General features: G+C 44.5%; 1 protein-coding gene and 1 long non-coding RNA gene across 10 annotated transcripts in view; one reads left to right on the top strand and one right to left on the bottom strand.

The window, feature by feature from the left end:
- Positions 1-468: 468 nt before the first annotated feature.
- The window catches only part of lrp8 (low density lipoprotein receptor-related protein 8, apolipoprotein e receptor), a 187,969-nt gene continuing 167,237 nt past the window's right edge, over positions 469-21,200 (top strand). For 3 of the 8 annotated variants that reach the window (XM_061824591.1, XM_061824589.1, XM_061824584.1), the window contains exons 1-3: positions 469-676; positions 16,001-16,353; positions 17,001-17,126. In XM_061824591.1, coding sequence (XP_061680575.1) covers positions 16,287-16,353; positions 17,001-17,126 — 193 coding nt within the window. In that variant the 5' untranslated portion in view covers positions 469-676; positions 16,001-16,286. Of the gene's footprint in view, positions 677-15,453; positions 15,569-15,905; positions 16,354-17,000; positions 17,127-21,200 lie in introns of those variants that run through there. The other 5 variants (XM_061824592.1, XM_061824588.1, XM_061824587.1 and 2 more) reach the window with 3 other exon arrangements.
- Positions 674-5,114, bottom strand: LOC133503221 (uncharacterized). 2 transcript variants are annotated; one of them, XR_009795685.1, is made up of 4 exons: positions 5,032-5,114; positions 2,194-2,301; positions 1,268-1,415; positions 674-1,079 (listed from the first exon to the last, which is right to left on the bottom strand). It is a non-coding gene; the product is annotated as an uncharacterized LOC133503221 (long non-coding RNA). The 2 variants fall into 2 exon arrangements; XR_009795684.1 differs by having other exon boundaries at positions 674-1,415.

The following is a 21,200-nucleotide window of genomic DNA, read 5'->3' as shown; positions in this document are numbered from 1 at the left end:
ACCCGTAGTTCTCATACCACACCCATCACTGAATTGGAAGAAAAAAATAATTACTAAGCTCTTCAAACATAAAAGGTAGCATTAATAAATAGTGCGTCTTTTATTGGTGAACTGTCAATCATGACCAGCAATCAACAAGACCTCAATCATGGTTTTTGGGTCACAAGATGGAAAGGCAGCGCCCTTCTGCTGCACGCCTCCTCCCTTCTCCCCAAACACACACACACAAACACACACGGAAGCAATGTGCTAATACACTATTTACACGGAGGAACACTCTGCAAGAAATACAGTGTAGATAATTTGCTGACCACTAGATGTGTTGCTTTATTCCAACAATATTACACAGTAAGTCATAGCCTGAGAGGGAGAGAGGAGGTGGGAGGGGGGAATTGAGCAGATGAGGAAGAAAGTGTAAAAGGAGAACAGAGCCAAACAAAGGCAGATAAAGACACAGAAAGGAAAAGTAATCACTTAAAGGTCTGAAGGTGTCAGTCTGAGTTGCTCACTGTCCTGTTCCCAAGATGAATGCAATATACAGGGATGACCGATGAACACAATCTCATCACTGACCTCCAGGGATAAAAATCTGAAACAGTTGAGTGTGGAAACATATGACGTTTGGCGACTGCAATCTTTCTACTCTGCTGTTGAATCTCACTTCACTGTTGGCAAGGTATCGCTTATTTCAGATTACCTTTATTTAGTTGTTTATAGTCAGTTATACAAACATTAGTCATCATTGCTCCTGATTAACATGAGTTCAAATATCTACTTAGATGAAAGAATGGTATGATTGATACAAGTGTATGGTCATGAGTAATGATCACAATAATGAGACAGGAAGTCACATGCATTCACAAAATAGTTATGGCTATGTTGTATCCCAAAGATCAAAGCTGAACATTACTGTGAGAAAATATTACTTTACTCTGCAAAAGGGGAAAAAATACCACAATAAATTGAATGGCTTGACGTACAGTACTGTATATCCTCACAAAAAGTGGGCAGTAGTGTTTGGGTAGCAGATGTGCTCTCAGTACTGATGCCCATGAGCTTCAACTCCTGAATGCAGTGATCTGGAAATTGAGAGGTTTGAATCTAGGCAGGAGTCACTTTAGAAGTATTTTATAGATGAAAATTTCCCTGAGCGGTATTCATTTTATTGTGATTACCTAGTGCTGGGTTGAATTCAGCTTCTTAAGATGCAAAAGACAAATATTTGTTGTAGAATAATGAACAACATTTTAATCCAAGAACAAAATACCTGTAGACTTCCTTTCAACATTTGGCAGTTGTCAACGGCGTCTGCACAGCAAACTCTCTCTTCTGCTCTAGTTCACCTTCTTATTTGGAGCTCATTGCTACTGCAGGGCAGCACTGAAGGTGGAGCACAAATGGTGTATTCCTCTGGGCTTGATGGATGAGAGACGACATCGTATATATGTGTTGTACTTTTTACTGCATGAATCATATTGCACTCAACTAAGAACTGAGAGGATCTAGGCCAATACCAGCTGTGTACATATTGTTTCTGGTTGATGCCACAGAATAAACAATAACCACTGGATTGAAATGTTATCATTTCCATATTGTGGATGATCATAGCAGCATTTTTTAAATCAAAGTCCCTTATCTATTTCTACATATAGGAACACTCCTGTCCTAACACTTAAAAATAATAAAAACATTTTCATTCTGGTGAAAAATGTTTTAAAATGCACTCAAACACTATTTTTATTAATTATGTCGAGGAGAAAAGATTGTGGAGTTAAGTCCACATTTGTACAGTAGTTACATTTATTATTCAGTTGATGATGTAATTTTAAAACACAAGCCATGTTGAGCTGCAACTCAGCTGCTGCAAACCCAAACTGCCTCACACTGCTGTGTGGTGCAGTAGATTTAATTTAGATCATATCCTAAACAAGAGTGATATCGCAGCCTGCAGGTATCTTCACACCTATAAATGTATATACTTCAAGTTTTTTCCCAAAAATAATGGCAGCTGTCATTAAACTTCAGGTTTTCCTTCGAAGATTAACTATCTATACAGCGGTACCTCTACTTACTAAACTAATCCATTACGGAAGTCATTTCGTAACGTCAGTTTTTATTAAGTAGAAGCGCATTTTATATGTAAATAGCGTAATCTGGTGGCAGCATGGCACAGGTGTGAAGCGTTGGCCTTACAGTTCTGAGGGCCGGGGTTCAAATCCCGGGCCCCGCCTGTTGTGGAGTTTGTATGTTCCACTCGTGCCTGTGTGGGTCTTCACCGGGCACTCCAGTTTCCTCCCACATCTGAAAAACATGGATTAATTAGACACTTTAAATTGCCCCTGGGTGGGATTGTGACTGCAACGGATGTCTGTGTCCATGTGCCCTGCGATTGGCTGGTAAGCAGTTCAGGGTGTACCCTGCCTCCTGCCTGTTGACAGCTGGGATTTGCTCCAGCACTCCTGCAACCCTCATGAGGATAAGCAACTCAGAAAATGGATGGATGGATAGCGTAATCTGTTCCAGCCCCACCGCCCGCCAAAAATAAGCATTCAAAGTACATCATGAAAGAATAATAAATCATTTACCTACAGTGTTGGGTGACTATGCGAAAAGAAGGGTGAGTGACAAGTAAAAGACATCCTGTGGGAAGGAGAATTAAGCAAAATTTGACAGCTGAGAGAAAAAAAAAGACTCTCCTCAAAATTCATACGTACAATAAACCCTCCAATGTGAAGTAATATTATTATTACATATATTTTGGACATTAATTGAAAATAAAAAATTAAAATAAAGACCAAATTTGAAATCCAAGCAAAATCTGAATATGTGCCATCTTTCAGAGCCAAACACGGAAGAAACATACTTGACTTCGCTACTGGCGTCTCTGGCATTTAGCATTACAGACCATTTGTCTAGCTAAGCCAAGATGCCGACTTGTTCTGCACCAAAACTGAGAAAACGTACCCACATTTGTCCTTCTTTAACCTCCCATGGGGTCAATCTGACAGGATGAAGGTGTGGCTGTCACAGTTGAGGCTCATTCATCAGTGGGGAAATTTGCACGCATTTAATCATTACTGGTTATTAGCCGCTAAGTTATAGCCTCTCGTGCTGGTACGGTAAAGCAACAACATACATTATGAGGTGCAGCTGTTCAATCGCGGACTTCCGTGTGTGGAGTTTGCTTGTTCTCCCCGTGTCTGCGCGTGTGTAAACTTCTCTCCTGCCCGTTGACATAGGCTAGGGATAGGATAGGCTCCAGCACACCTTCGACCATGGTGCGGCCAAGAAAATGAATGGGTGGATAGATACGTGTAACACTTCCTGGTTACTATTTATGGCAATCCGCGCATGCAACAGCACACCCCACACCCCTGCCGCCAGTGGATGACGAGAAGCTTTGCTGCTCAAATAAGGACCACTTGGTGTTAAAAAAAAAAAAAAAAAGTCTGACCACCTGCTATATATTCTCTACGTCTAAACCATCTCCTCAGAAAAATATTAAATCTCCCCGGTCCATTTCATGGAACTGTTATTGTTCGTCATCAGCGCCATGTCCCTCCCAACACATCGAATTCTGCTTGTGTATGTTCTGGCTCAAATGCTTGAACATTATACACTGTACATTGTTATTTATTTATTATTATTTTTTTTTTTGGGTCAATGGTTGGTATAGTAATAACATGGAGCATAAACTCACTTTGCTGGCTCTCTGAACACAACACTTCCTGGTTACTATTTACGGCGATATTTTTCTGAGGAGGCGTTCCGTAACCTAAATTTTTCCAACCTTACTAAAGACGTTCAGAAATACAGGTACTACTGTACTACAGTATAAGTCACAGCTGTAAGAAATCCAATTAGTCAGACATAACATAAGTTCACTCAAAGAAATATCTTCTAGTTTAGGAAATGGCACTGAAAAGACAGTTGTGTTGTTCAGTCATGATGCCCATTTTTGTCAACAATATTGAAAAATAGAGGCTACTAGAAGGCATATGATTAATTCTTATATCGTTGGACTGAGGAATCCAATTGTTTTTTTTTTGTTTTTTTTTTCTTTGTTGGTTTTTGCCCTGTTCGGCTGTTAAATCAATCAGAATGGGGAATCTGCATCCCTTTTATTCTGAAACAGTTTTACCGTGTCACAGTGTAGCATTTAGGCTTCCTTTGTGCTTTCGTATTATAATTGAAGTTTATTTTGAATCGGTCATTCCGTCGAACAGAACAGTTTCTAAAGGGTCGAGAGAAACAAAGACAAACCGCAAATTTTAAACAGGATGAAAAAAAAGCAAATCATTGCATATCCATCTGTTATCTGTTAAATGTTTCTACCCTGACCTACGGTTATGAGCTGTGGCTTATGACCGAAAGAACATGATCCTGGATACAAGTGGCCGAAATGACTTTCCTCCGAGTCCCGGGGGTGTCTGCCTGCGGGTACATTCAAGTGAATTGACACCATTTTGAATGCAAAACGACTGACAGAAATGTCCTATAATTGCTGTGCCTCCATCGTGGAGGCTAAGGAACCCACCCAATCAGTCGAGGACATGACCAGGCCCAGGGGTCATCCTTGAGCAACCAGGTAGACAGGACATATTGTACATTGAGCGACACAGGGTGGTCCGCCAGTCCCCCTGAGGTGCCAAGGGAACTGGTCACATGGCAGGGGCTGCGGAGACCCAATGCCACTCTCCCAGCTAACCTTCAAACCCACCGCCCCACACCCCCTACTGGGTGGAGGGTGGCATTGAGGCATTGTGGCCTCCACCATGTGGCCAGTTGGCAGGGCGGTGAACTTGTCACAACCCATCAGAACGGGAGTAGGACCCAAATGGAGGACTCGGACGATGCAAGGTAGTTCGGGGAGAAACGCAAATTATTCCGTGGTCGGGGATCGGGCAGGCAGTCAGGTGGAGCAGCGGTAGTTGGGACGTCGCGCGTAGAGAGCAGGTGAGCGGGCAGGCAGGAGTCAATACCCAGGAGAACGATCAAAGCAGGCAGAAGTGTTAAAGGAGTCAGGCTTACAGGGTCGGTCGGAGAACAGGCGAAGGTCGGTACACACGGGTTGTCGATCAGGGATACGGGAGTACTCGAACGGGACATGAAGCTCAACGAACTGGCGCGGACAAGTCGTCATCGGGGTCATATAAATACACAGGATAATCAGCCCACATGAGGCGCAGGTGTGCGCCTCCCAATCAGTGCTACCGCGCGGGCACCCGCACAGCCCGGGCTGGAGCGGCAGGATCATGACAGAACTGGGTGGTTCTCGGGTGATTCCCTGGGCCCAAACACTCCCTTGATTAATTGACTGGGGTCCTTAGCCTCCATGTGGAAGGCCCAACAATTACAGAATGTTACCTGTCAGTCTCGGTGCATGAAAAACAGTGTGTATTCACTTGCATGTGTCTGTAGGCACACACCACTGGCACTCTTTCATTAGGTGTTGGGCCACTCACTTGTTATGACAAATAACAAAATATGATTACGCATATTGTTTGTGTTCTGTTCAACTGATTGACTCTCAATAAACATCAACTATAGATTATTTTAAAAATCACAGTGGAAGCCTTGAAACTCAAATGTTACACAACAAAACTGCTCTGGCAGATATACAGATTCTCCATTATGTTTGACCTGACGGGCCAAAAAAAAAAAAAAAGAAAAGAAAAAAAAGAGAGGATACCAATCCTGACTATTTTTTGTGCCTTGGAGGGTGTTCTGGATAGTGCTCCCACTCAGGACTTTCGTTCTGATGGGGGAGGTCAATGGGCAATGACAGTCACACCTCGAAGGGATGGTCCCCTTTCCTGACCAGAATTCTAGTTGTGCTTTGTTGTTGTATTAGACTTCGATTCTCATCACAGATTTTCCATAACAAACACCATATTCAAGCACAAGGATTTTTATGCACTATATTGTCAAAAGTATTTGCTTACATGGACTGATTTACATATGATTTCAAGTATAAAAGCATAGGCCTCACAGATCTGAGGACCCATGTTCAATCCTGGGCCTGCCTGCCTGGACTTTGCATGTGGTCCCCGTGCCTGTGTGGGTTTTCTCTGAGTACTCCGGTTTCCTCTCATATCCAAAAAATATGCAACATTAATTGGACAGTCTAAATTGCCCCTTGGTGTGATTGTGAGTGTAGCTATATGTCTCGATGTACCCTGCGATTGGCTGGAAACCAGCTCAGGGTGTACCTTGCCCCCTGTCCATTGACAGCTGGGATAGGCTCCAGCACTCCCGCAACCATTGTGAGTATTATCGACAAAGAGAATGGATGGATGGATGATTTTAAGTGACAACCTATTTCAAATCCATATAATTCAATATGATGTTGTTGTCAATATGATGGAGTTTTTGACCAACTTATTCAACAGAATACTAGCGGGAGAGAAGATGCCAGAAGAATGGAGGAAAAGTGTGCTAGACACCATTTTTATGAACAAAGTGATCTTCAGAACTGTAGAAACTACAGAGGAATAAAGGTAATGAGGCACACAATGAAGTTATGGGGAAAAGTAGTAGAGGCTAGACTCATGACTGAAGTAAGTTGTCATGGTCCTGCCAGTCCAGCCCTCGCTGTGCGGGTTCCCGCGTGGTCACGCTGATTGGGAGGCGCACACCTGTGCCTCATGCTGGCTGATTGGCCCCGGTGTATAGAGGACCCAGGGGACGACTGGTCTTGGCCAGATCGTTGCAACTCATCCCCGTTCCTGTACTACCGTATCTCTGACCGTAAACCCGTGTGTACCGACCTCCGCCTGTTCTCCGACCGACCTCGTAAGCCTGACTCCTTTGACACTCCTGCCTTTTTTGATTGATCTTCCGTGTACCGACTACTGCGTGCATGCGGACCTGCTCTCTACGCCCGACGTCCTGACTACCGCTGCTGCACTTGACTGTCTACCTGATCCCGACCTTGGAACGAATAAACACTTTTGTCAAAATGCCTCTGCGTCTCCGGAGTCCTGCATTTGGGTCCTCTTCCATCTCGATGGCTCGTGACAGAACGATCTGGCCAACACAGGACCCAGCAGGAAAGACCTGGCGTCGCCAGGACCGACGCGAGGTAGACCGAATGCCGAAGGACCAAGCCTGTCTTATCCGGGTAGGCTCTATGATGTTGTCCCCTTCTTCCGTGTCACACACACCACCTGCGTGCCATGAATACATCCCGACCATGACCCGCTCAGCTCCTCATATTCTTTTGGACTCTGATTTTTCGGACTATGAGGAGGATCTTGATTTATATGACCGGCTGCCACACTACGATTCAGATTTTGACAATGAATTTCCTCTCCCTATCTTTAAACCCAGTCAGTTCGTTTCACCTCCCCGTGTTTCCAGCTCCCGAGGGTCTTCGCCCGGGAGGTCCGAGTCCTCCAATCTGTTTGTGGGAACCCGCTTGGCCATCTACCTGGGACCTCCACGTGGCGGTCAGAGGAGACGCCCACGATGGGCACTCCCTTGTGTCTCTCGCTGCGCGTCAACAAAGACACCGTCCTCGTCTACCTACTCCTCACCGGCAGTGGCCAACCCGGAAGACCCTCAGGTGGTGGCGAAGCCTCCAGCCCACAAGGAGGAGGGGTCGCCAAATCACAAGGTGTTCTGCCGCGAAATGCGGGCAGAGATAGAGCGGCAGAGTGTCGAACTGGCAGCCCTCACGGCCCACGTTCGGCAGGGATTGAAGAATCAGCCGAGCTACGCTGACGTCGCGGTTGCAATGGACCCGCTCCCAAGACATGCCCACGTCGTGGTTTCCACAGACTCGTTACTGACCCATGCTCACGTGGCGGTTGCAACTGACCTGCTCCCGAGACACGCCCATGTTGCGGTTTCCACGGACTCGTTACTGACTCTCGTTCACGCTGCAGTGGCAACGGACCTGCGACCGAGCACGTTTCACGTCACTGTGGCAACGGACCCACTGCCGCGCCATTCCATGTTGCGGTGGCAACAGCTCCACTGCAAGTGAATGTTGCTGTCGCCACTGATCCGCTAACGAGCCGAGTTCACGTCGCAATGGAAACCGATCCTCCACCTCGCCATGCTCACGTGGCGGGTAGCAACAGATTCACTGCTGCGTCACACCTACGGGTGGAATTGGCGATTGAGGATGACCCTGCCAAAGCGCCTTCAAAGTACATGTTCTCAACGAACAAGACCTAGAAGCGACATGCAGAGGGCTTAAGTTCAGAGGCTGGAGTGAATTTAGATCAAGGCGAGGCTATTTTCCTCCAGTTAAGACGGGGAGGCCCATATCCCCGTTGCTCCAGACGGTCGCCAATGATGATCTGTTCATGCCCATTCGTGAACAAGCGCCCAGTTCAGTAGTGCCAAGGCGAACACCGAAGGAGCAACAATGCAGCACTGTGCCGACTGTGGGGGTTCAGGAGCCACTTTCCAAGCCTTACGTTGCCGTCCAGGAGGTGGTGATGGCACCGCCGCCACTTCCCATTCCCGCCCAGGAGGTGGCGATGGCTCCGCAGCTGCCTCACGTTGCTGTCCAGTTGGTGGCTCCGTAGCCGCCTTACATTCCTGTCCAGGTGGTGGCTCCGCAGCCGCCTCATGTTGCTGTCCAGGTGGTGGAACCGCAGCCACCTCACATTGCTGTCCAGGAGGTGGCGATGGCGCCGCCTCACATACCTGTCCAGGAGGTGGCGATGGCTCCACAGCCGCCTCACGTTGATGTCCAGGAGGTGGGGGTGGCGCTGCTGCCTCATGTTCCCGTCCAGGAGGTGGCTCCGCAGCCGCCTCACGTTGCTGTCCAGGTGGTGGAACCGCAGCCGCCTCACATTGCTGTCCAGGAGGTGGCGATGGCGCTGCCTCACATACCTGTCTAGGAGGTGGCGATGGCTCCACAGCCGCCTCACGTTGCTGTCCAGGAGGTGGGGGTGGCACCGCTGCCTCACGTTCCCGTCCAGGAGGTGGCAATGGCGCCACAGCCACCTCACATTGCTGTCCAGGTGCTAGTGGCACTGCCGCTGCCTCACGTTCCCGTCCAGGAGGTGGTGGCACCGCCGCCGCCTCATGTTCCCGTCCAGGAGGTGGCGATGGCTCTGCAGCCGCCTCACGTTGCTGTCCAGGAGTACCGGCGGCGACCGGTCCATGGCCGCCCCACGCTCCTGCTTCATCTGTGACCAGTCCGCGGTCATCCCCCATTCCTGCTTCGATGGCAACCGGCTCGTGGTCGACCGACGCTCCTGTCTTGTCGGTGACAAGTATTCTCCCATTCCTGTCCCGACAGCGACAGGTATACGGCCTCCTCACATCCCAGTCTCGATGGCTGCCACCTCCCTCTCCTGCTTCAATGGCAACCGGTTCATGGCCGTCTGAGAGCCATGCCACGATGGCCACCGAGCTTCGGCCTCGGCAGCGACTGATCCCTGGCTGCCTCAGAAGGAAGCCTCAGTGGCGACCGCTCTCTACCCGCCTCGTGACCTGGTTTCACAGGTGACCGATCCAGGGCTGCCTCGTGACCGGGCCTCGGCGGCGACCAATCCCCGGTCGCCTCGCAACCATGGCTTAGGAGGTCTTCGTCCGGAGCGGTTGCTTACTGTTGTCTGGTTCATGCTTCGCCGTTGGGTGTGTGTGAGTTTTTCTTTTTTTTAGACACGTCTGGGACCCGTGCCTTAGAGGGAGGGGTTCTGTCATGGTCCTGCCGGTCCAGCCCTGGCTGTGTGGGTTCCCGCGCGGTTGCGCTGATTGGGAGGCGCACACCTGCGCCTCATGCTGGCTGATTGGCCCCGGTGTATAGAGGACCGAGGGGACGACTGGTCTTGGCCAGATCATCGCAACTCATGCCCCGTTCCTACACTACTGTATCTCTGACCGCAAACCCGTGTGTACCGACCTCCGCCTCTTCTCCGACCGACCCCGTACGCCTGACTCCTTTGATACTACTGCCTTCTTTGATCAATCTCCTGTGTACCGACTCCTGCCTGCCCGCGGACCTGCTCTCTACGCCCTACGTCCTGACTACCGCTGCTCCACTTGACTGTCTACCTGATCCCTGACCTTGGAACGAATAAACACTTTTGTCAAAATGCCTCTGCGTCTCCGGATTCCTGCATTTGTGTCCTCCTCCGGCTCGATGGGTCGTGACATAAGTATCTGTGAGCAACAGTATGGTTTCATGCCTAGAAAGAGTACCACAGATGCATTATTCGCCTTGAGGATGCTAGTGGAAACGTATAGAGAAGGTCAGAAGGAGCTACATTGTGTCTTGTGGATCTAGAGAAAGCCTATGACAGAGTACCAAGAGAGGAACTGTGGTACTACATGCGTAAGTCTGGTGTGGCAGAGAAATATGTTAGAATAGTACAGGACATGTTTGATGTCAGCAGAACAATGGTGAGGTGTGTCGCTTGTGTGTCAGAAGAATTTAAGGTGGAGGTGGGACTGCATCAGGAATCAGCACTGAGCCCCTTCCTGTTTGCAGTAGTAATGGATAGGCTGACAGACGAGGTTAGACTGGAATCCCCTTGGACCATGATGTTTGCAGATGATATTGTGATAAGCAGTGAAAGCAGGGAGCAGGCGGAGGTTCAATTAGAAAGATGGAGACATGCACTGGAAAGGAGAGGAATGAAGATTAGCCGAAGTAAAACAGAATATATGTGCGTGAATGAAAGGGGTGGAGGGAGAAGAGTGAGACTACAGGGAGAAGAGATAGCACGGGCAGACGACTTCAAATATTTAGGGTCAACAATCCAGAGCAGTCAGAACAATCCAAATAGTGTGTCAGCACTTGGCACCATGACACCTAGGGCCTAGGCCATAATTCAATGATTAACTTTGTAGTTGTGTCATCAGACTTGAGAGAAGAGAAAGGGGGCGCTGCCAATCGATCACCCATAGGCACAGATGGTCGGGGACAATACTGGTCTGAAGTGTTGACCCAAATCTTTTTGGCAGTTTGTCCTGTCAGAAAGAGTTTCAACTCTCACCTCTGGCAAAATTTCGAACACATCCAAGGGTAAGCATGGGATATTGAGTCAGAGTGAACACTATTCTGCGCCTCCATTGTTGAGGTGGCTGACTAGAGCTGTGGCTGTTATGTGGTTAGTCCCTGTTGTGGCAGCAATCACCGAAGACATTGGTGAACAATGCTGTCAAGATGAAGAAGATGTCCAGTCAGGGATGGACTCTGCTGATGCTGCTTTGTCACCTATTCAGTTCATAACCTTGACAGAAGAAAAATATAGTCAGTGCAGCTGAGGCGTTTGGTGAGATTTGGTGATGTCAGTATTGTATTGCATTTCTGTTTTTTGGGGGATGATTTAGTTCTGTTGGCTCTATGAATATTCAACTCTCCCTGGACCAAGTCACAGCTGCGTGTGAAGCAGCTGGGATGAAGCTGTGGTCCTGTGGAAAAGGGCGGGGTACCCTCTCTGGGTCTGGGATGTGATTCTGCCAGATGATCCTGAAGTGGAGAAATTACAGTATCTTGACATTTTTTTCACAAGTGAGGGAAGAATGGAATGGGAGATCAACACACTGGTCTACACTGATATGGACTATAGATGTCGGTCTTTTTTGGTGAAGAAGATGATGACCTGAAAGAAAAATCTCTCAATTTAGTGGCCTATCTACTCTCCACCCACACCCATGTGCATGAGCTTTGGGTCATAATTGAAATAACAAAATCATGGATATAAGCAGCCAAAATGACTTTCCATTGCATGGTGTCCAAGTTCTCCCTAAGAAATTGAGTGAGAAGGTTAGTCACCTGGAAAGGGATCCAATTAGGGCCAGATGAGGTGGTTTTTGCATCTGTTTATGAGGCTCCCATGTTAAGTGTTCCAGGCATATCCCACCTGGCCTAGGGATGTTTCAGGATTCCACAGGAAGAGCTGGATGAAGTGGCTGGGGAGAGGATAAGTATGAGTTCCTCCGCATATGTTGCTGCCATTGAGACATGAAACCAAGTGGGGAAAAAAACGATGGAAGATATGTTTTACTTTACTGTGTTATATCTAAGCAAAGTGAATGGTAGTACTCATTGTGTGCAAAATAAATTATTTACAGTATATTAATAATAATTACTGTGAAAAGATGAACATAATGAATGAATATCCTTTTATTACCTGAGCCCCTTTTCCTCACGAGTATGCGTGGAAGCGCTGGAGGCTATCCCAGCCATCTTTGGTCAGGAGGTGGGGTTGCCAGTCAATCGCTGGGCCCATATAAAAAAAATATATATATATATTCTTACACATATTCAAACCTACGGGGAGTGTAGAGTCTTCAATTAACCTACCATACATGTTTTTGGGATGCGGGAGGAAACCTAAGTGCCCGGAGATACCCATGCAGACACAGGGAGAATATGCAAACTCCACGGAGGTGTGGCCGGGATTTGAACCCCATTCCTCAGAACGATGAGGCAGTCGCTCAAACCAGTCGTTCATCTTGTTGCTTGGATGAATAGCCTTCATTAATAATAAAAACATAAAGGTAATTTAATCAAGTCTGTTATTTTAGTATGTCTCAAACTTGCAGCAAGGTGCACAACTAGTTATCACATCTCCCTCACAGTTCTGAGGTCTGGGGTTCAAATACTGACAACACCTGTGTGGAATTTGCATGCTCACCCCGTGCCTAAGTGGGTTTTCTCCAGGCACTCCGATTACCTCCCACATCTCAAAAACATGCAATCTCGGTTGATTGAAGACTTTAAATTGCACTTGGGTTTTATTGTGAGTGCAAATGGTTGTTTCTTTCTGTTTGCACTGTATCTGGATTGCAACCAGTCCATAGTATACCCCGCCATTTACCCAAAATTAGCTGGAATAGTCTCTAGCACACCCACGACCCTTGTGAGGATAAAGCAATTAAAAAAAAAATGGATGGATGGATGGATCAAACTGTTATATTGCTGACCCCTCGGTCAAGATCTTTTCACTGTGCATTTAGCAGTCTACTGTAGACTACATGATTGATTCTTTGAATTCTCCCACTATGGAAAACATGTCCTAATTGAAAAATTGGACAAAAGGAAAAAGACCTCTCAGTGTCTTCTGACAATTATTACTGCGTGCAAAACTGCAGTAACACGATCAGAATGACAGAAAAAAAAGACATTTCAGTTTAAAGTACTTCATAGATCACAGCGTATGCAATATAGGATGGATAAAATGGTCTGTTTTAATAATTTAAAGACGTCCAAGATACAATAGAACATTTATGGAGGATTTTTCAGAACTGCTGTCGGTTATTTGCACTGAGTAAAACTATTTTGTCTTAACATGGACTTTAACGTTCAAGTTGACAATAACATGGAAAAAAACATCGAAAAAATTTTCTGCTATACTAGACACATTTGAAGTCTCACAACTCACACTCAAGGTCCCATCTGAGACCTGATCATCTCTAGGGATGTTGAAATTCTATCGATTGACATTAAGGATATGTCTATTTCTGACCATCTCAGTATATAATTGAATTACAGATTCTTCCAAAAGTTCAGAAAAACTATATCTCTATTCAGAAAAGGTACATAAATGAGAATCCTGCCACTAAGATTATGGAGACTTTGGCTGTGCGAAAGATTATAAATGCTGAGACAGTTGATGAACTTTGGACAATTTCACCTCAAAAATCTCTAATACCATGAATGATGTCCCTCCTGTTAAAACTGAGATCATCCAGTTTTGATTGTCCTGTAGGAGTTTGTCCTTTATTTGTGGCAGCACCAAACCAGACTGTAATGGAGGTATACAGTTCTGATTCAAGGAGCTTCCATGGCAGGCCGTGCTTCATGAGAAATAATAGGAAGTATATCCTCTGCTGCACTTTTTTGAGGATGGAGTTGATATTAGTCTCCCATTTCAGGTCCTGAAAGACTGTTATTCCCTGGAACCTAAGAGTCTCGATGGTTAACAAAAAACAGTTGAACAGCGCGAGGGGCTGCTGTGGTGAAAAGATGCCTGCAGAAGTCCACAATCATCTTTACAGGCTTTATTGTGTTCAGCTCCAGGTTGTGTCGGTCTGCACCACTTTCTGTCAGTACGCAGACACGTCACCGTCTTTGCTGAAGCTGACAACTATGGTGACATCTGCAAACTTCAGGAGTTTGACGACCGGGTACTGGAGGTGCAGTCATTTGTATGTAGAGAGAAGAGCACAACCTTGCGGTGCCGCAGTGCTGATGGTGCATGTGGATGATATAAATGATATATATATGTATATTATACACATATATATATATATATAAATTATATAAAATCTGAATAATTACAAAAAGTAAAAAGAAGCTGAGGGAGCATTTCATAGTGCCTGTTCACAACAAAGTGTTCTACCACAAAAGGCATACAGATCCACCAGTCTGGATGGGCATGCAGCTGAACAGAACAGGTAAAAAAAAAAGAAGAAAAAAAAACTATATTTTTTTTAAACTGGACTGAAGCAGTTGAGAGATAATGTTTGTCATTAGTAGTGCAGGAGTGATTTCAGACTGACAATACCAATAAGTTGTGACAGAGTTGTACTGTACATCACGTGGAGAAAATGAAAGGAAATAATAATAAATGGTGTGTCCCAGTGTCCCGAGCTTTGGGACACAAGACAAATGATACATTGTGACATGGTAAATAAGGCTCAGACATGAACTGAGATTTTCATTACATTTAAGATTCCAGGTTGGCTGTTAGTGGTAGGAACAGTTTAACATGTTTAAAAAGTAACATTTAATTTGATCTTAGACTAAGATATACTGTACAATAGCGGTATGTTTCACTTGCATCACATCTCCTCTTCCTAATTATAAGTAAAGCCAACACTTTCAAATGTAACCACTACCTTACATCTAAAGCAGTGGGAATAGTCGTAAGGATATGACCTGTTGGGCAGCGTAGCAACCAGTCCTAAATATGGACACAATTGCGCCTGGCCATCTTTAACCTTTGCTGTCCAGTGGCCTGCCCTGCAATGAACACCACAAAAAAAAAAACAAAAAAAAAAAAACAATTGGAGTGTGAAAGTTCCTTTTGAAAAAAATTGGCATATACCAAATGATGCGGCAGTTGTAGTACTTCGAGAATCTGTGAATAATTAGAAATTTTGTCCAGAGGCTCAAAAATGAGGACATGTCTGGCTAAAACCCGACATCTGCATTAATTCAAGTAAGCTAGCGAAAACATGCTCTTTACACAAAACTATATATTTATATTTATAACTATATATATATGAGGGTCACGGGAGGGCTGGAGCTCATCCCAGCGGTCAACAGGCAAGAGGCGGGGTGGGGTGCACCCTGAACTGGTTGCCAGCCAATCGCAGAGCACATCGAGAAAAACAGCCACACTCACAATCACACCTAGGGGCAATTTAGAGTGTCCAATTAATGCATGGTTTTGTAATGTGGGAGGAAACCGGTGTGCCCGGAGAAAAACCACGCAGGCACGGGGAGAACATGCAAACGCCACACTATGAGGCCAGGATTAGAAGCCCGGACCTCATAACTGTGAGACCAACATTCTACAGCTCCCCCACCATGCCACCCTGCCTAAAACTATATATTAAACATATATAAAAAGACAAAACATTACATGTAAGTTTCGACTTCTTTTCCTCCTAAGCTTTTCTTCTTTTGCGGAAATGTGCAGTTGATTGCTTAGCTGTCCTTTTCATGATGGAAAAAAAAAAGGAAATAAAATCACCAGTCTCGTTCTGAATGATCACTCGTTCGCTGACTTGAGATGTGCCCCCACGTCATGTGACTGGCCAGTTTTATTAATTTTTCAAGACAGAAACATAAAAGGGGTGCCAGTGGATGTCACAAATTATTGTATGATTTTATGTAATTTTTTTATTAAATTGCACCACTGATTGATATACTTGCGGTTTTAATATTTTTTAAGAAAAATTCCCGGTACTCTACTTGACCTTTTCTTGTCTCATACAACTTTAAGTCGGTCCAACCCTGGAGGAGAGCGAGCCGCACTAAAGTTAGTGACAGGCGACTGTTTTAACAACATTTCAGGGATGCGTCCTTCCCGTCGTGACTCAGCAGTGGCAGCAGGTACGACTTCCCAAACTGGTTCTCTCACCCCCCCTCACCAACTGCCAATTACTGCACACCACCCTCAATCTCAGCTATCCCGCCCATAAACGTCACGGATTCAAACGGCAGCCGAGGCAGAGGCAGAAAAAGAAGCGGAGCGGATCACACACATTCAGCAAGGCTCAGGTGGGCTGGGGGCTTTAACGCCAGACACATCGACATCTACTAGATTTCGGTTGCATGAGCACAACCCGAGGACTTAAAGATGTGGAGAGAAGTCGGCAAGCTCGCACTATTTCATTTGCTGATTATGGAGCTTCATTCCGCGAAAGGTAAGACTGTTTGCCCGAATGGGACCGAGGAGCTGCGGCTTGTTTGCTATCACGCGCCGCAAGACGACCAGGGTCGGGTCTTTTGGACGACTTTTGGCATCTCACGCAAATGAAGCGGACCCACAGTGGTGACAATGTCCTGGGGGGCAGATGTAGCCTACACTGGCGAGTGGGTACTGCCTGCACGTGTTAAACATGGTCTGCTAGGGATGTGTTTCATTATAGGCTAAAATGTATTTTGTCTTCTTGTATAGGCACAAAACGCATAGTAGAATCTGCCGAAATAAGTCTTCCAAACGGGTATTTATCAGCCCATGAGCTGCAAAAGTAGTCCACTGAAAGCTCAACAAAACAAAGAGGAAAATGTTAATGCAGTAAAAGAAAACTCATGTAAATCAGTATATTAGAGATGTGACATAGAGTACATAAAAAGAAATTAAAACTTGATACCAAACATTGAAATTGCACAGGTTAAACTGACAAAAAAGACGATCTTGTGACAACTTGTTCTCATTTAAATAAATAATTAAAAAACTGCGAACATGATAATATAAAATAACCCAATTTAAATTTCATTGTTTAAAGTAGTAAGCATTCTGCTTGCAAATGATGGGACTTGAGAGTTTCTTTGTTTTACTACAACACAGGCATTCACACAGAATTGCAGTGTGAGACTGGGCAGTTTAAGTGCAGCAATGGAAGGTGCATCCCAACCCTATGGAGGTGTGATGATGACGATGACTGCTCGGATAACAGCGACGAGGAGAACTGTCGTAAGTAGTCTCGTGCACAGCATGGTGCAAAAAATACACAGATGTCATTTTCTGCTGTGACTGTGGCGAACATTCATTATTGTCTGGACCAGGCCAGTTGCAAATGGCATTTCCCCATACTTCATACAATGATTTTCTCGCATTAAGCACACTGCTTGTGGATATTAAGTGGTACATTGCAGCTGTTGTATAAGTTATGCAGAGAATAAACTACTTTTCTTGCTTGGCCCCACTGGAATATGTGCAGGCATCAATGTGCAGGATTTGTAAAACCAAAGACAAGGGTCACATGGCCCCAGGAATTTTCTTAATTCTTACTATATTTTCCCCCCCATGCGATTTAGGTTTTGACCCTTTCAGGTCATATCAGGTCAACTATTTATTAGTACCTTTGTTTTGCAGCTGCTATGGAGGACTGCCACCAATATTATTCTGTAAACCACAGTATACTGTATCATGGTCTGAAGTCATAGAATGACTGCTCACTGAAATAATGTTTAAAGATACACAATGTAATTCCATCAGTCTGGTGAATTTCAATATAACTGCTTCCGGATTTGGATGAATTGAAACTGGGTGCTTTTTGTTTTCAAGGCCGCTTCTGTTTGTACATGTTGGCCGAGAATAATGCAAGTGTAAAATCTAGAAACCCATATCAGTGTCATCATTCAATCAAATGTAGCATTACATCCTCAAGGAAAAGTCGGAAAAGATACCAAAGCATGTTGTTTTTCTCTCGTACTCCTTCTGCATGCCTTTAGGAAATTGCATGGACAACCAGACGAGTAATTATCTCTTATGAATTTGTCATGGCACTAATGGCTTGAATGGTTACATTAGTAGCCAATTGATTCATCACTTGTCTTCGGCACCACTGCAACCCTTCTCTCATCATGCACACCCACAGTAATCATTGGCCTAGAATGTCGTAGGACTTTCCTATATGATTGCTGTGACATTTTATGGTTGCCTCATTGCCTGCAGAGAATGGATTGGGTTATTCGGCATCTCGTGGGCGAATAACTGAATGGAAGCCTTGTTAGATTTATAATGAGTCTGGTAGGGGTGATTACTTTGGTCGATAAAGTTGCTTGAAGATATTGATTGAAACATACTGATCAAACAAACTGCAACATGTTTTTTTTCACATGTGGTTCTATGTAGCTGTTATGCTCCTCTTTTTGAGCTCTGAATGCCTTCTGCTCTCAATTTGCATTTCACCTACGGACTACCAATCTGATCGCAATATAGCACCCTTATAAATTTGCACTGTAGTTGCTCCCATTTGACACTTTGCTCCCTTACTTCAGTCCCCTGGGTGGAATGTATGGCAACTTCTTTCTTCTCTCTGAAATGACAACAGTCTTTCAACATATGAACACCCACCATTTATTTTATTTTATGTGGGCAATAAAGCCATGCCAAAGGGTGAAGAGAAACTATGCCCAGAATGAGCATCAGCTGATAGGTTGGTCAAGGGTAAATCCAGCAGCATGAGGCTGGTTGACAGAGTGCTGCTTAGTGGCTGGCACTATGCCAGCTCTTTGAGCAGATGCCACCACTCTGCATCCTCCCCGCAACTTAATATCAGTGGTGAGGCTCAGCAAAAAGGAGGGTCTTGGAAATGATTGAATAAGTTTTGATCAAAAAACAGGATGATGTCAAGCAGAGCTCATTTTGGAGAATAGAGCAGCTGGCAAATTATATGTAAAAAAACAAAAACAAAATAAAACAGAACCGACTTTTTAAATTAATATACCGGCCACTGATTGCTCTTAAACGGGTGAGCATACCTGCTCAGAATGATATCATAATTGGTTCTTTCTATTGCTGTTGTTTTTGTTGGTTCATTATTCAAAGTAAGGGTTTAGGGTTTAGATTAAACGCTTGAATTGGCTATAACATGTGTACCCAATGGCTACAATACTATTGTAAGAACTGCAACTCCAACTGCAGCATCAGGGAACTCTTGCAGAGATACTTGCTGAAGATTTGGATGTCTTTTGTGCTTTCGATCATGCTCTCCTCTTTTTCCTCCAGCTCCTCTCCTTCATTTTCAACATGCCTCTTGGTAGATTCCTCTCTTGTTGCCCAGGGAGACGGCAAAGCACTGTTGATGGTTGTGTGGCTTTTTGAGGTTGTGTGCGCCTTCTTTGTTGTGAATGCAGTGCTGCTAAACATTTGTGAACACATGGCAACTCTCCTCCTCTGTATAGCTATGTATGACCTATATTTCAGATGGGGAATACAGAAAAAAGAGGCCTTATCATTCTGACAGCGGATTTAAGTGGATTTAAACATGCCTAATCCAATGTGACTCAGTAAAAATCATCTATCTGAACCTGGAGTTAGCTTTCAATTTTCTTTTCACTATGTATTACTCTAAGACACTGGCACAATATCAATCAGGTACCATTTCTGATCATTAATAATTAGAGATTACACTGATTGTTGATGATCACTTTAGCACAGTGAAAGGGGAAAAAAAATCTGATACATACCCAACATTGCAAAAGGGGATACTAGATTAGAATTCTGATGATTGTGTAGAATTGCTTTTTGATAAATCAAATCTTGGAATAAGTAAAATAAATAAATAAATAAAATGAGTACACTACTTGCAGTTTAAACTATTGTACTGTGTTGTAAATAAAGCCAACACAATGTTAGGAAGTTGCGTTCCATCCATAATGATCTTTCCAAGGGTATATGCTTGTATAAAATGGAGTCTTGTAAGGTAGGAAAAAAGTGCAGGGATGAACAGAATTAATTCTTATTGTGTGCATGTGTGTTTTTGCATATACACCAAATGTGGACACCGATTACTGGTATGACAGTTTCTGCTACCACATGACAATGAGCCTAGGCAGGTCAAAGGGGGGCAGCGTCTCCTCACCAGTCGTACACCAGCTTCCCATGGAGGATACTTCACAACACATTTCACGCCTCCACTCTACATGTTAGGTTGCAAGTGGGGGGTGTAATACTGACACACACACGCACACACACACACGGACACACACTAACTACTGAGGTCAGACTTGTATGTGTCAGGTCAAGAGGTCGATGTGAACAGTGGGTAAGTGTAACTATATACAAGCACACACACTTCAACTCAAAAGCAGCCACAGGAAGTGGTGAGCTCACTAAATTAGTTAAACTGAAACATAAAACATGTATACTCTGATGGCAGTTCAGCACTGATCATGTTTGCAGATATTGTGGGTGCTTATCTTTGTAAATCTGAACTGTCTCCAGCTGCAGTGTGGTCATGCAGAGAGCGATACCCACTTGTGTGTTCATTTCACCATTAACACATTTGTTTTTTTCACTTTAGGAACAGACAAATTGAGAAACTGGCTAAAAGAGGATTAAAATTAGTACAGTCATACCTTGACTTACAATTGATACAGTTTGATTGACGATAAACATTTTGCGATATGAGCCCTAGAAAGTCGCAGGGAACTCGACTCACTTTACAAAATGCAGTAGTTTGGGAAATTGTGAACAATTCCTGAAAAAAGCCATTTATTGACACTCCCAGTTGAAGTTTATTAAAAAAAAAACTGAGTTACATGTTGTGTTATTGAAAAATAAAACAACTTTGCCTTCGGAAGATCAGCTACGTCAATATTAAGACACAATGCATACAATATCGATTGGCTAATGAGTTGCATCGGCATCACTGTCATTGTTTTTCAAGCAATGGATATATGAGCAACGGTGCAGCAACACATAGACAATCTAATTCTTTCAGTTACATATTTAACCGCAGTGAAAAATGGCAAATTTTTCCAGTTAATTGAGCAGGTGTCACTGTCTCCAAGTATATCTATAAATCAGTTTTATATTGCACCCTAATGGCCAAGGCATGCACACCAGAAGAACTATTCATCAATTAATAAATTCAGTACATTATATTTAATATTTTATATGAATGTATGTTTTATTAAGTACAGTAACTACCACAGATATTTTTTTTGAAAATAAAACTTACTTACATTCTGTTTTTTTTTTTTTTGTCATATCAGAAAGAGTGCACGCTGATGCATTTTAGCAACTCCCCAAAAGAGC

The sequence above is a fragment of the Syngnathoides biaculeatus genome, chromosome 7 (assembly GCF_019802595.1).
Source record: "Syngnathoides biaculeatus isolate LvHL_M chromosome 7, ASM1980259v1, whole genome shotgun sequence".
Taxonomy (NCBI): domain Eukaryota; kingdom Metazoa; phylum Chordata; class Actinopteri; order Syngnathiformes; family Syngnathidae; genus Syngnathoides; species Syngnathoides biaculeatus.
Note: the sequence above shows the minus strand (reverse complement) of the source record. Positions and strands in the feature narration are given on the sequence as shown.